At 37.2% G+C, this 15,679-nt stretch overlaps 1 protein-coding gene across 5 annotated transcripts in view; it reads left to right on the forward strand.

The window, feature by feature from the left end:
* LCP1 (lymphocyte cytosolic protein 1) overlaps positions 1-15,679 on the forward strand; it is a 103,914-nt gene that overhangs the window by 75,519 nt on the left and 12,716 nt on the right. For all 5 annotated transcript variants that reach the window (XM_056794873.1, XM_007495439.3, XM_007495438.3 and 2 more), the window contains 6 exons: positions 804-885; positions 3,127-3,292; positions 5,987-6,129; positions 9,812-9,907; positions 11,743-11,938; positions 15,356-15,434. In XM_056794873.1, coding sequence (XP_056650851.1) covers positions 804-885; positions 3,127-3,292; positions 5,987-6,129; positions 9,812-9,907; positions 11,743-11,938; positions 15,356-15,434 — 762 coding nt within the window. The remainder of the gene's footprint in view (positions 1-803; positions 886-3,126; positions 3,293-5,986; positions 6,130-9,811; positions 9,908-11,742; positions 11,939-15,355; positions 15,435-15,679) is intronic.

Below are 15,679 nucleotides of genomic sequence, written 5' to 3' on the forward strand. Positions count from 1 at the left end.
TTGTGCTAGCACTTTACAAATAGTATCTCTTTCGATCCTCACAACAACCCTGTGAGGTAAGTACTATTATTATTCCCATTTTATAATTGAGGAAAATGAGATGAAATAACTTTCTCTGGGTCACACAGCTAGGAGCTATCTACAGCAGTGATGGCAAACCTATGGCATGGATGCTAAAGATGGCATATAGAGCTCTCTCTGTGGGCACTCAGCTGCACCCCTCCCCCATTTCATTACTAGAAAGACAGAGGGACTCAGGTGGAGCTGTTCCCCTCCCCCTCTCCACCTTGCCTGACATTTTTTCACATCCCCCACCCTCTGCCCAGCAGCCAAAGGGAGCACACAGGGTTAAGGTAGGCAGCTCACTGGCAATAGAGCTGGAAAAGAGCAGAATACTTGGGCCACTCCCCTCCCCCTCTCTATGCAGCTGAGGACTTTCCTCACTTCACCTGCCTCTCTATCCAGCAGCCCAATGAGGGTGCTTCCTCCCTCCCTTGTGTGGGGTAAGGGAGGGCACCAGGCACTGGGGGGTAAGGGGAAGCAGGCATGGCACTTGGTCTGGGGGGATGGGGTGAGAATGGAGTGAGGGTGCGGCCCAGCATTCCATCTCTAAAAGGTTCGCCATCACTGGTCTAAGGTCTTCCTGACTACAGGGTCACTTGTCTATCCATTGCACCCCACCCAGGTGCCTAGATATTATGTTTCTTTGTTTGCTTAGTGATGTTAGAATATGTTTTTTTTTTAAATCGGTATTGTTAGACCTTGCTGGCCAGGAACCAACTTACTCACTGTCTTCATTTTAGTAAAATGATCAACCTATCAGTGCCAGATACAATTGACGAAAGAACGATCAACAAAAAGAAACTTACCCCATTCACCATCCAGGTATGGAAAAATGCTTTTTTTCTATTTCATCTGAGTTACAGGAATAGATTTAGGGAGAGATGAACATCACAGCCACAAAATCAATCTATGTCCCTGTGCAAAGCTACTGGAAATCAGTATGTGGCAGAATATAAAATTAGCTCTGCTTTTGATTTAGTACAATATTTCCCAGAAACTGGACCAAAAGGAGGACTAAACAAGGATTCAAAGCCTATGATTTTTGAGTAGGCAGATGGAAATTAAGAGAAATATTTCTGTTTTGTTGTGTACTATAATAATGATGATGATGAAATTGGAAGTGAGGGAAGGAAGATTTATTGATGAGGAAAATTCTCAGTAGTTTAAATTTTACCTCAAACTTCCCCTAAGAGTTATCTTTGAGCCCATTCCAAAAACATGCCATTGTAGCTGAAAAGATAAGCCTTTCTAAGAAATGAAGGGGCAGAAAACGGGAAGTGTTCTGGCAGCCTTCACTGTGGCATACTACATTACTGGCTGTAGCAGTGTGATAAATATAACCTACTTTTAGCATTCAATTACTTTGATTAACTAGAGCACTAACCAGAGTAAGTGCTTTCAGAACTATTAAATTGCCTTTGTGCTTTGCATTCCACTTCTATACAATAATTGAATCCACTTGGTTAAGAACATACATCACTGACTAGTTAATCTGCAACATATTGTATTTATTCGTTGATTCCTGTTTGAGTTTAAGCAGTTGTGTGTGTGTGTGTGTGTGCCTGTCTGTCTGTCCATCTGTCCATCTGTCTTGTCTGTATGTGTGGTGGGATTTCAAAGAAATTAGGTAAAACTTGTATGAACTGATAAGAGTAAAGTGAGTACAACCAGAACAGTCTACACAATGACAATATTATAAAGACAAAATCTTGGAAGACTTGAGAATTTGGATCAATATAGTTTCTAAACACAATTCTAGAGTTCTTATTACTCATTTTCTGAGTAGATGATGGACTAAGTGCAGATTGAAACATTCTTTTTTTTACATGCCCAATGTAGGAATTTGTTTAGCTTGCTCATACATGTTTATAATTGAGGTTTTATTTTTCTTGTTTTCTTTCTCATTTGGAGAGGGCAAAGAGATCAGATGAAGAAAAAGTAGATCTTAATAAAAATAAAATTTAAATGAAAAATTGAATAAAAAAAGAAAAAGCATCATAGAATATGGAATGATGGAAAAGTCAGGAAGACCTGGTTCAAATCCTGCCTCAAACATTATTAATAAGAGAATAATAATAATGACTAGCATTTAATTTGTACTTTAAGGTTCACAAAGAACTTTATATTCAGTATTTCAGTTGATCCTCATCTACCTATGATATAGGTGCTATTCCATCCCATTTTATTGATGAGGAAATTGAGGATCAAGGTTAAGTGACTTGCCCAGTGTTGTATAGCTCTTATTTTCTTATCATAACTGTGGAATCTTAAAATTTTTGCCTGCCTTATAAGTCATTTCCTTCTATGATCCCCCCATCTTTTTCTCTTTGCTTTCAAATGGTCCTGTAGAGATCACTGGATATAGGTTAGTTGGCACATTTTAAGCCCTCTACATATTGTAGAAATAAATTGTGTGGTCATCAGGATATATCAGGATAGAGTATATAACTTATATGAATATTTTTCTAAGTTATCTAGAAATATATTGTGGGTACTCAGTAAATATTGTCATAATAACAGCAGCCATAGCTCTTCCAGAAATTTGAATGTTGGTTATTATTCTCTTCCCACAATATTCTCCATGCCAAGAAAGCTATTGCCTCTTTCTTTTATGACCTTTCTTACACCAACTGTTGTGTTATAGAGCATAGGCAATGACAAGACAATGGGTAGTCTCCTTGAATCTTATAATGCTGTGCATTTCTCAGTACGGGGGTCTAGTGTGCTGCCTCCATCTCAAAGCAGGATGGGAAACGTAAGAATCATTACTAAAATGGGCACTACACTTTTGTTTTTTGTAGAATATAGCCATCAGGCTAGCCATTGGGTCTTCTTTCTTAAACTCTTCTTTTTTTGTTGTTTTTCTCATTCTGTTATTTAGCACTACTTTTTCTCAGAGGTGTTAGGATACTCTCAGATAGAGCCTTTAAAATTTTCTCTGTAAGGTCTTCAAAGAAATTAGATATTAATGGTGACTGCCAGGTTGCTGTTGTTCTTGTTGTTGCCATTAATCACCACCTGATTTTTATCAGCATCTTCTGTCATTTTTTTTTCCCTCTTCAGGAGAATTTGAACCTGGCTCTGAACTCTGCTTCAGCCATTGGGTGCCATGTGGTTAATATAGGAGCTGAGGATTTGAAAGAGGGAAAACCTTATCTGGTCTTGGGCCTTTTGTGGCAAGTCATCAAAATTGGATTGTTTGCCGACATTGAACTCAGCAGGAATGAAGGTACAAATGGGATAGCCTCCTATTAATGCATATATTTTAATGAAGTAAAGAATGGCATGAGGAACAGCCAGGCATCAACTGTTCAAAAAGATTTGAAAAGGGGACAGCTGGGTAACTCAGTGGAGTGAGAGTCAGGCCTAGAGATGGGAGATCCTGGGTTCAAATCTGGCCTCAGACACCTCCTAGCTGTGTGACCCTGGGTAAGTCACTTCACCCCCATTGCCTAGCCCTTACCAAATTCTTCTGCCTTAGAACCAATACACAGTATTGATTCTAAGATGGAAGGTAAAGGTTTAAAAAAAAAAAGATTTTAATAAAGTGCACATAAATTAATGCCGGGCTCTCTGCCTGACACAGTAGATGGAATTCAACATTTCATCATTTTTCTTCTTTCCCACAGTAATCAGACTTCTTAAAATATGAAAGTGAAAGCTTCTAAATACCACAGACTGATAATGCCTGTTTAAATGGAACATGTAACTTACTTTAGCTGTCTGGGACTCCAACCTCAAAAAGCTTTCCTCTGATCGCTCATTTTGGATCTAGATAATTAAATATAGTAGGTTACTTTGTGCTTGAATTTGTACAAAATAGTCTCTGTCTAAAAATGCAGCTTCAGATATTTCAATAACTATATCATTTCCTTTTCTTAGCGAAATTTCATGTGTTAAGCAGAGTACAGAGGTCACCTGATGGATCTAAAATTTCCAAGAAAGTAATAATCTGCTAAGCTTATTCCATACATTTTTAAATACCTGCCATAATACACACTTTCCATGTGTATCCAAAATAATGGCATCCCAGGCTTACACTATCTTAACAGTATTGCTAAGTCTCACAAAACACCATGATATCATGGAAAGTCCACTGGACTGGGCATCCAAAAATGTGGATTCCACTCTTGGCTTTGCCATTGAATTAGCTGTGAGATCTTGAACAAGTCATTTCATCTCTGTGGGCCTCATTTTTCTTATCTTGTAAAATAAAGGAGCAAGATTAAATGATTGCTAATACTTCCAGCTCTAACATTCTAGAACCTTTATTTTATATACAAATATGACTAGCATGAAAACATAACTTTTGTTGGATAGATGCATAACCAGATATGTCAACTCTGTCTTAATAAATATCTTGTCAATTCTGAGGGATGTTCTAGGGTATCTTTTACATATCTTAATCTATAGTAGTTATAAGTAAGGATAGAGAGCTTAGGGGCAGCTATGTGGCTTAGTAAATAGAATGGCTAGAGAGATAGCCTAAAGTCAGTAATGCCTATCTTCCTGAGTTCAAATCCAGCCTCCAACCCTTACTTAGCAAAGTCACTTAGCCCTGTTTACCTCAGTTTCCTCATTTGTAAAATTAGCTGGAGAAGGAAACGGTAAACAACTCCATAATCTTTGTCAAAAAAAAAACAAATAGGGGCAACAAAGAGTCAACTCTGCCTGAAAAATGACTGATCAACAAAATAACTTTATATATGTGATCTCAGTTCTTCTGTATATATATACATATATATAATATTCTTGTGATACTTCATCATAATTAATGTTTGAAAAGGAGGAGAACAAAAATAGATCTTAGAACCAGTGTCAAAAAAAATATTGGCTTGAAAATGGCAAGGTTTCAACTTAAGTTCGCTCTGAACAAAACCTTTTCCTCTGGAAGCTGAGAGAAAGAGAAGGGATAGGTTACATTTCTGAGATGCTATAATTATGCAAGTAAGTATTTGAACTCTAAAATGTCTTTGAAAATGGAAGAGAGAACTGTTATGCTGCCATTATTAACAAATTGATTTTCATATCAGGAAATATGGTCTAGTGAATACAAAGTGGATTTTGAGTTCATCTAGGTGATATTTCTAGTTGTGCCTCTGTGATCCTGAGTAGCCCATTTAATTTCTTTGCAGCCTTAGTTGTTTCATTTGAAATTAGGGTATAATGGATAACATCATAATGCTTTCCTTCCATTTCTTTGGAAGGACGCAGGGAATTTAACTGAGATGTGATTATTGGATAGTAAGAACTGAGGCCTTGTTGTTAGACCTAATTAAAATCTTCCACTATTGTTCCAAAGAGCTTTTAGCCTGCCTTCTTCCTTCTTCAATCTCCTTTTTAAGGGTTTTACTATGAAAAAAACAATAGATATTTGGTTAATTAATGTGATACCTACCATAGGAGTTTTCCTTAAAACCAAACAAAACTTATGAACAAATTATAGAATTAGAATGTTAGAACTGGAAGAGACCTTAGAAAACTTTTTTTCAACTGCCTCATTTTACCAATGATAAACCCAAGAGGTTAAGGGATTATTAATGACTTCTTCAGAGTTTACAATGCAAAAGAAGGAAATTTGTCTACTCAATATGATACGACCATAGGAGTTTTCCTTAAAACCAAACAAAACCTGTGGACAAGTCATAGAATTAGAATGTTAGAACTGAAAGAAACCTTAGAAAACTCCCCCCCCCCCAACTGCCTCATTTTGCCAATGGTAAACCCAAGAGGTTAATGACGTCTTCAGATTAATTCCATAGAGTATATTGATGGAAGACAGGACCAGTCCCCATATTCTCTCTCTCTCTCTCTCTCTCTCTCTCTCTCTCTCTCTCTCTCTCTCTCTCTCTCTCTCTCTCTCTCTCTCTCTCTTTGTACCTAGGATTTAAATTTTTTCCACTTTTCTTTTGCTCTTGTCTAGCTCTGATTGCTCTTTTGAGGGAAGGTGAAAGTCTGGAGGACTTGATGAAACTTTCCCCTGAGGACTTATTGCTGAGATGGGCAAACTATCATCTGGAAAATTCAGGCTGCAATAAAATCAACAACTTCAGCAATGATATCAAGGTAGGAGGAATACAGTTTGATTTATTTTTACTAGTGACTGTATTGGAAGGTTAGAATAGGTGTCAGGGCTTACTGAAATTCCATCCTGTGTGTCATGGACCTCTGTGGCCATCTGGTGAAGCATATGGACCCCTTAGAATAATTTTTTTTAATAATTGAAGGAAATTATAAATTTTGTTTAGAGGTTATTAAAATTAAAGATCAATTTTTTTAACGTAGATTCATTCTTAAGAACACTTGGTCTTATAGAGACTTTGCGCGTAGTTGTTAAAATTCTTACTCCCAAGTCTGAGAAGTCATCTCTGAAGCTCTAGTGCCCATGTTATTCATATTATGAAAATTTTAGCTTCTTCACTTAGAATTCAGTGGGGAAGATGAGAGTAAGAGGGAGGATAAAGGGAAAGGAGACCAAATGTCAGTTTTCTCAGGTGCAGATTATGCTATGGATATTGACCGACGTCTTTCTAATTTTATCAGTGGTGACCACTTTCCTTAAAAAAAAAAATTAACATGGGACACCTAGATGGCTCAGTGAATAGAGAGCTAAGCCTGGATATGGAAGGTTCTGAGTTCAAATTTGGCCTCAGACACTTCCTATCTGTGTGACCCTGGGCAAAGTCACTTACCCCCATTGCCCAGCCCTTAACACTCCTCTTCTTTAGAACCAATCCTTAGTATCAATTCAAAGATGGAAGGTATGGCTTAAAAAAAATGAACAAAACTCACTTTTCTTTGAATAATTTAAAAGCTTCTTTTAAAGTGAATTAATTTGGCAAAAAAATTGCTTATTTTCTACATGTGGAAAAGATTTTTGAATGTCAAATAGTAATTCTGAGAATTCTTTTCCTGGATAAGACTTCCTCCAAAAATTTGTGGAAAATTAAATTCTATATTAAAACCTCAACAGCTTATTAGTGCCAGATACCCAAAAGAGAAGGCTAGATGTGACCTAATTGGTAATATTTAAACTTATAGAAAAAAGATACATTAGTGAGAGACAATGACTGTTTGTTTTTTCCAAGATGAAGGAAAAGGCAGAAATTGTAGTGAAGAAAATTTTGGCTAGCCAGCAGGAAGTAATTTCTCATTGTAATAATAAATATTACTTGATTGCGTTAGTAGGAAAGCAGTTGTCTCTTGCCCAATAGGTAGTTGGAGACCATGAACATCATAGAGAGATGATAGTTTGAGGGTTAACCTGATACACAGAAACAAAGAGTAAATTATGAGACCCCATAAGACAACTTCCATCCTTGGGATTCTGTGATTTAGGAGTTCCAAAAAAGCATCCACATTTAAAGTGTGCTGTGACCTAGATGACTGGTAGATGACTCTATGATTCTTTACATTACTTCTTTTTCTGGTCTCCCTATGAGGATACTAATTCCAGTGGTGCTTCCTTATAGGAAGTTTCTGAAATCCTAATTATACCTACAAGTACCCTCAAACTCATTTCCCTGCCTAAACTAGCGGAAGAAAATTATATGGTACATGCAATAAATAGAGCACAGGACTTGGAGTCAGGAAGACCTGAGTTTAAATCTGGCCTCAGTCACTAAATGACTGTGTGACCCTGGGCAAGTCATTTCACCTTTCTGCATGTCAGTTTCCTCATCTGTAAAATAGGGATAATAATATCACTTGTGAGAGACAGGTAGGTGGCTCAGTGGATTGAGAACCATTCATAGAGACAGGAAGACCTATGTTCAAATGTGGGCTCAGACATTTCCTGGCTATGTGATCTTGAGTAAGTCACTTAACCCCAATTGCCTAGCCCTTTCCCCTGTCTTAGAGTTGCTACTAAGATAGAATCAAAGGGTTTTAAAAAATAATAATAGCACTTACAGAACTGTGAGGATCAAGTCAGTTGACATGTGAAGCACTTTGAAAACCTTATTAAAGTGCTATGAAAATGTTAGCTATTATTATCCAACCTTATTCACTATACTAATTGACTCCACCAATCTTGATTAGGTAGGTTTGAACCAAGAGTCCAGTTTGGACAGCTAGGTGGTGCAGTGGATAAAGTGCTAGACTTGCAGACAGGAAGACTCATCTTTAGGAGTTCTAATTCAGCCTCAGACACTTAACTAGCTGTGTCACCATGGGCAAGTCACTTAATCCTCTTAGCCTCAGTTTCCTCATCTGTAAAATGAGTTGGAGAAGAAAATAGTAAATCACTCTGGCTTCTCTGCCAAGAACATCTCAAAAGAAGTCTTGAAGTGTCAGACAACTGAAACAAATAAACAATCGCATGTAGCTACAGTTGCCATGAGGAATTTGCAAATTGTTATCTTTTCTCAATCAAAATTAAGATACTTGAATGCTTTAAAGCTATTCCCATACACAAATCAAGCTCGTTTCTATTCAGTAGAATCGTGTTCTTCCAGACTTGTAGTCATTTGAGAGTTTGGGAAATTCTTATCTGGAATAAGAATGAGAAAAGTACAGTAATAATGCTATATTGGCGCAAATGTCTCTTTTGAATGGCCACATAAAATGTGACACATCCTTAAATCATTTATGGAGAGAGCAGTCATTCCAGTTGGACAATTCCCACTAGATCCTAGATGGTCTATAAGGCATCTGGATGTTTCTCCTTTTTCCTGGCATTCCAAAAAAGCCTGAAGTAGCAAGTGACATTATGGCATATAATAGAACTGAGCTCTGGTTTTAGGGGTTGGCTTTTATTATCCTTTAAATCTGAACTCCTTGCATAGTGCCTCCAAAGGGACTGTGTCAACTGGTCAGGCAGAAGAGTATTGAGTTTGAGCCTGATGATGAGACAGAGATCGAAAAATCACTTTTCCCCAGTGTAGATTAATAGGAGCAACAACTAAGACTATATTGTCTTTCTCATTGAACAACTAGTGAACAATATCTCTACCTCCAATTTTGTTCCTTTGAATTAAGATCACATAAGCTGCTTTTAGAGAATCTATATAAATTACCTCCCTACCCCTTTATCATCTCTCATCTATTTCCACGTGTAAAAATAAGAAAATACTTTCAAAAGATTGGACTTGGAATTCTTCTTCTGGATGAGACATTTTCCAGAATGTTGGAGATGGTGGAAACACAGCCTCTAAGTGGAAACTTACTATTCCATGAGATAGACTTAAATTTGGCTTTTATTTCTGGATTTGTGAGTTCCAAAGGTCTAGTTAAGAATTTAGTGCATATGTTCTTTTTAACCCTTCCCCTCTGCCCTAAAGAATACTTGGTGATTGCTTCAAATTCTGTCTCTGACTTTCTTCTCTTTTGCTTACTGTCCATTTAATGTTTCTTTGAACTCTTCCGCTTCCTCCTGTCATGCCTTTTGTTTAACCCTTAGCTGACTGACTTCTACAGCATTTTAAAGGTATATACTTTTCATGCATACAATTTAAAACATGTAAAATGATTGTATCCTCTTAAAAGGTAGCAAAATTAGCATATTTTTCTCTTTTTGCTTGTAATTTAATTTTTAAAATTACTTTTGATTAGAAAATGAAGTGAAATGATATGGTAAACCACAAGGCATAAACTGTAAATTCGCAAAATGCTTCTAGCTTTGTTAATGAATTCTAGTCTTGAATGTTGAATCAGAAATAAAGCATGCTTGCTATTGAGAAACACTGTCACAGCACCCCTGTAAGTTGACTGCATTAATTTAAAATGGTAATTTCTTGATTTCTTGCAGGACTCAAAAGCTTATTTCCACCTGCTTGAGCAGGTGGCTCCAAAGGGAGATGAAGAAGGTATTCCGGCTATTACTATTGACATGTCGGGAATAAGGGTAAGAATGGACATATTTTTATATATATAAACTTACTCAACCAATGTATGACCTTGAAGTTCAAAGGAGGCCATTCTTTTTTCTGGGTCTAAGTGAATGGGGTCAGTTTTAGTGACCTTTTACTCTTAAAAAAAGAAGATATGAAAGTTAAAGAATTGATCAAGTAATAAATATTTATTAAGTACTACTAAGTGCCAGACACTGTGCTAAGAGCTGGTAACTGACGAGTAAGAAAACATTTAGGTAATTCCCAGTGTACCCTAAGAGGCAGTGCAATATCATGGAAAGAACTAAAGGCTTAGAGACAGAAAAGCCTGAGTTCTAATTCTTAACTACAAAACTTAGTAGCCTTATAACCTTGGACAAGTCCCTTTGTCTCTGAGCCTCAGGTTTCTATCTCCATCTCCCTCACAATGTTGTTATGAGGATTAAATGAGACAATGAGATGTTCTTTGCAGACTTTCAAAATGCTTATAAGGCTAACTCTTGTTACTACTATATTATATACTATATATTAAAATCTTGAAGTGAAGAGGAATTCTGGTTAGTGGACTTTATAGATATTTATAGAATTTTTGATGATTATTTTAAGAATCTTATAAGCTTTTTAAGGCTTCTATTTTATATCCTTAATATAATTTTATATTTATGTAATTATATATCATTCTTTCATATACTTATATATTTTATGTGTTATGATTTTATAATATACAATGTATATATTTTAGATTTATTTTTATTATATTCATATATTATTATATCATAATGAATTATATATTTTATATATTATATAATATTTTTATGTTTATTATATGTTATTTTATAATGTCGATGTGGAATCTAAGAGAACCCCAAGTTTTAGGGTTAGCTTGTAAGCTGAAGACCCCAAGTTCATCCCTGTTCCTGTGAGAGCTAGCCTTGAGGGAAGTTTCAGATTTAGCTAGTCTCACACTGAACAACAGACCTTAAAGTAAATGATAATAATACTGGTTTAGGTGGAGATGGCAGACTTGTATCAGAGACCCTTTCCCAAGAAGACCCACACCTGGTCTTGTAGCCATTACACTCTAGCCTCTGGCTTTGGTTTCTTTCCCAAGCCTGTCTGTGTAGCTTGAACACTCCCATTTCCTTATAAGCGTGGTAATGGCAGTCAATCATGTTTCCCTGTCCCTCGGTTTCCCAAAAGAGCATATAAGCCTCCCAATTTTCATGGCTCTTTGGAATTGTTCAGTCTAGTGTGGTTGACATTCCCAGGGGTCAGTGGTCAGAGTCTCAGGGCTCTGTGTAGAGGCCTTTGAGGAAAGCACTGAACCCCTCTCCTTAATTAAAGTTATAGTTTTTCTGATTATTTAATAGTTTTGTGTTTTTTTCCAGTTTATCAGTATATTAATGTGTATATTATAATTACATATAATATTTTTTATATTTTTCATAATTTTCCATAACCTGTCCAAAATTAAGTAAAGAGGCATCCTTTAAAAAATATCTGATATGCCATATAACATACTAGCTATTACTGTAAGAACTTGAGAATTACCTTGGGAGATCTATATGGTTTTGGGTTGTTTTTTTTTAAAGGTCAGTACTCTCTATAATTCTTTTTGATGCAATTCCAGTTCTCCAGGTCAGCTTCTAAGATCTCTTTTCGGTTTATATCCTGGGTATTGATTTCAGGCAGATAAAAGTTATAAATAAAATGCTGATACTTTGTAGTATCCACCATGGGAAAATATTAATGCTCTAGGTAACCTAGTGTTAACTTTGAGATTATGCCTGTATACTTCAAGCCTTATATTACTTTGACCAAGACTTGAGATCTGTCTACATTGATGCAGGAGAAGGATGACATCCAGAGGGCAGAGTGTATGTTGCAACAAGCAGAAAGACTGGGATGCCGGCAGTTCGTCACCGCCACGGATGTTGTCCGCGGGAACCCAAAGTTGAACTTGGCTTTTATTGCCAATCTCTTTAATAGATACCCTGCCCTACATAAACCAGAGAATCAAGACATTGATTGGGGGTCTCTTGAAGGTAACTATTACAAGTTGCATCAAGATTAGAGAGAATCCAAACACAGGTGATAGCCATTCAGATTGTAATTCAAAGCTTGATTGCACACATAACACATTGGTGTGCATTTTTAAATGTGTCACTCCCATTTCTTGGTTTAAAGAAGAAGAGAATAAACAGATAAATTGTGTCAATTATAGCCAAGAAGGAGTAATCAAGTACTACTATTCTATCCCATCTTTTGGCTTTAGGATTTTTATCAGGATTAAATGCTTTCAGACAGTCTCATTATCAAATAAAGTAAATACTTGCATTTTTTTAAAGCAAAATTTACATACTTAAAGGACTTAATGTAAGTTTCTTAGGACAAGATTTTTTTTAAGCCTTGCTTTCAGTCTAAATATGAGTTTCAAGGGAGAAGGGCAGTAAAGGCCAGATTTTGGTGTTGACTTGCCCAACATTACACAGCTAGGAAATACCTGAATTCAGTTTTGAACCCAGGACCTCCCACATCCAGGCCTGATTCTCTTTCCACTGAACACCCAGCTGTTTGCCTGGGGCAAGGTGTTTTTGCCACTTACCTAAATAGAAACTAGAAGGAACAGCTAAGTAATATAGCAGACCTGGAGTTAGGGAGGACTGAGTTCAAATCCAGACTCAGACTTTATTTTATTTATTTAGTAAGACCCTGGGCAAATCACTTTACCTTGTTATCACAGATCCTTATCTGTAAAATTAGCTGGAGAAGGAAATGGCAAACCATTGTAGTATATTTGCTAAGAAAACTCCAAATTGGGGCATGAAGAGTCAGGCAGGACTGAAACTATTCAGCAACAGTTTACTATACTGCTGAGTATTTTTAGTAATAAAAACATTATCAGAGGCAAGTGAGTCATAATGAAATCTCTAAAAGGGATGCTTGAAAGAGTGATATGCTTTCAGGTAGGACAAAAAAGCTTACTTTTCTAGTATATTATATATGTGTGTGTGTGTATATATATATCAAGTATGTGTCCTCTAGTATTCTTTTTTGAAAAAAAAAAATCCCTTACCTTCCATCTTAGAATCAATCCTTTGTATTGGTTCTAAGGCAGAACAGTGGTAAGGGCTAGGCAACAGAGTTAAGTGACTGGGCCAGAGTCACCCAGCTAGGAAGCTCTAGTATTCTAATAGGTTACAGGACCATATTATGCATTTGGAAGCAACTCCACAGGTGATTTAATCCAAACCTTTTATTTTATTGATGAAACTGAGACCCAAAGAGGTTAACGATTTGTCCAACATTGCAATTAATAAGTAGGCTTCAAATTCAGTTTCTTTGACCACAAATCCAGCATGAATAAAATTAAGGGATATTTTCAATTATTTTGAGTTGATGCCACTGATCAGGTAGAAAAAAAAATTCAAATGAATATAGGAAGTTTATGAGCATTGTTACTAATCTACAAAAGCAGAAAACCTCTGGAGACAGTTTGTTCTTTGTGAGTGATCCTTTGTTCTAATATCTTATGGTACAGTGATGGCAAACCTTTTAGAGATGAAGTGCTGGGCCCCACTTCCCAGACCAAGTATCATGCCTCACCCCTTACCCCACACAGGGGAGTGAGGAAGCACTCCCACTAGGCTGCTAAGCAGAGGGGCAGTTGATGCGGAAAAAAATGTTGTCAGGCATGGTGGAGAGGGGGAAGGGAACAGCTCCACCCAAGTCCCTGTGCCTTACTAGTAATGAACTCTGGGGGGTTGAGGGTGACGAGCTGTGTACCCACAGAGAGTGCTCTGCATGCCATCTTTGGCACCCATTCCATAGGTTCACCATCACTGTTACGGCACATAATCATAGTTTCAATCTCCATTCTGTAACAATTTCATTTGTCTCCTGCTCAGCAAAAGCTGAGCTATTTTAAGACTACACAAAATTATTGGACCCTCAGTCACACATTTCTTTACAAGTCACTTCTACCTGGCTAGCCCATTATCCACAGATAATCAAATTTCCAACAGTAAATTACCATACAGCCCATAAAAATACTTTCTCCTTGCAAATTCATCATTGCCTCAATGCCTTGGAACTTCTTTTGACTCCTTTCCCCCTTTATCTGTTTACTCAATATGTCATAATGCCCTTTTGATTATGATGATTATTTGAAGATCATTCAAAATGACCCTCCTCTTGTTCTTTCATCACCATTACTACTTCTAGTATACTCTAGTCTAGTCCTCAGTCACTTCACAGATGGATAATTGCAGTAACCTTTAGACTGGTGTGGTACCCTTATCCCCACTCTCTCCCCACTTTGAGTTTATCCTCTACAATACTTCTAGACTAAACATTTCACTAAAAAGTTGTTTTCACTCATGTCATTCGTCAGCTTTTTGTGGTCCAAATGTTTCAGTTGCATTTGGCTCTTCAGAACCCCATTTGGGATTTTCTTGGCCAAGATACTAGAGTAGTTTGCCATTTCCTTCTCCAACTCAATTTACAGATGAGAAAACCAAGTCAAAGAGGGTGAAATGACTTGCCCAGGGTCATATGACTAGTAAGTGTCTGAGGCCAGATTTAAACTCATGTCTTCATGAGACCTGGCATTCTGTCCACTACTCCATCTATTTCTGCTTAGGAAAGCTTTGTTTTGCTACCTCACTTAAATCCAATTCATGGGCAAGTCCTGATGTCATTGGTCTTCTTGAAAAGTGAAGTACCAACAACAGGAATTTATGATGGTAGCCTTTTGCCTGATGTGTGAAGTCCAAGCTTATCACCTTATCCCACTTCCCCTGTTCTAGTCAGGCCAGCCCTCTCCATCTAAACATAGGATCTTACCTACATACATTAGGTTTTCACTAGATGTCTGCTAAATCAGACACTGTGTTTATTTCTACTCTCCTGCCTTTCTTCATACTCTTCCCCTCTCTACCTTCTGGACCCACCTCTCCCTCCACCAAATTAAAAAAAAAAAACAAAAAAACTATCAGATCTCATGAGTAATTCAAATCCTTGCTCAAGTATATTCTTTCATGAAGTCTTTCCCTCACTGTCTCTTCCCTCTCTCACCTCCCATAGCACTTGCTATCTGTCCCACACATTTGGTCACTTAGTAATTATATTCTGTCTTATATTGTTTTCTCTTTTTGTGTGGCCATCTTATCTCCCTGATTAGACTACTAGTCCTTGAGTGCAAGAACTGTGGTGTCTTTTGTGTTCTTCATTATGCCCAGCACCGTGTTGGGCACATGCATTGGTGGGGGTGGAAGAAAGATTTCACTAAATGGAATTGTGAACGATAGCAGCTGGAATCAAGACTCATCATAGTTAGTTAGTCCCCCTGGTCAGCTGCTCTCTCATTCCACTTGCAGTTTAAAATACAGTCTATTGTGATTGTAAGGATAACATGTCTTCTGCACATCTGCTTAATAACTGGTTGTCCTCTGTTGTTTTAGGTGAGACGAGGGAGGAGCGCACATTTAGGAACTGGATGAATTCCTTGGGTGTGAGTCCTCGGGTCAATCATTTGTACAGGTAAGGAGGCATGGAAGCTTGATCTAGAGACATCTAAAAAGAGTTATCTCCAAGCATGGCTTTCCCTGCCTTAAACCACAAAGGCCATTTGTTTCTTAAGATTCAGCTTTTTGTCTGTTATTTTACTCCTCTGGAATAAAAGCACATACATGAAGAATACAGCCATATTCAACTCATTTTCTGAAGACAGACATCCTTAGACCAACAGGATAGCATCAGAATTTATGGATTCATGGGTCTGTTGG

The sequence above is a fragment of the Monodelphis domestica genome, chromosome 4 (genome assembly GCF_027887165.1).
Source record: "Monodelphis domestica isolate mMonDom1 chromosome 4, mMonDom1.pri, whole genome shotgun sequence".
NCBI classification, from domain to species: domain Eukaryota; kingdom Metazoa; phylum Chordata; class Mammalia; order Didelphimorphia; family Didelphidae; genus Monodelphis; species Monodelphis domestica.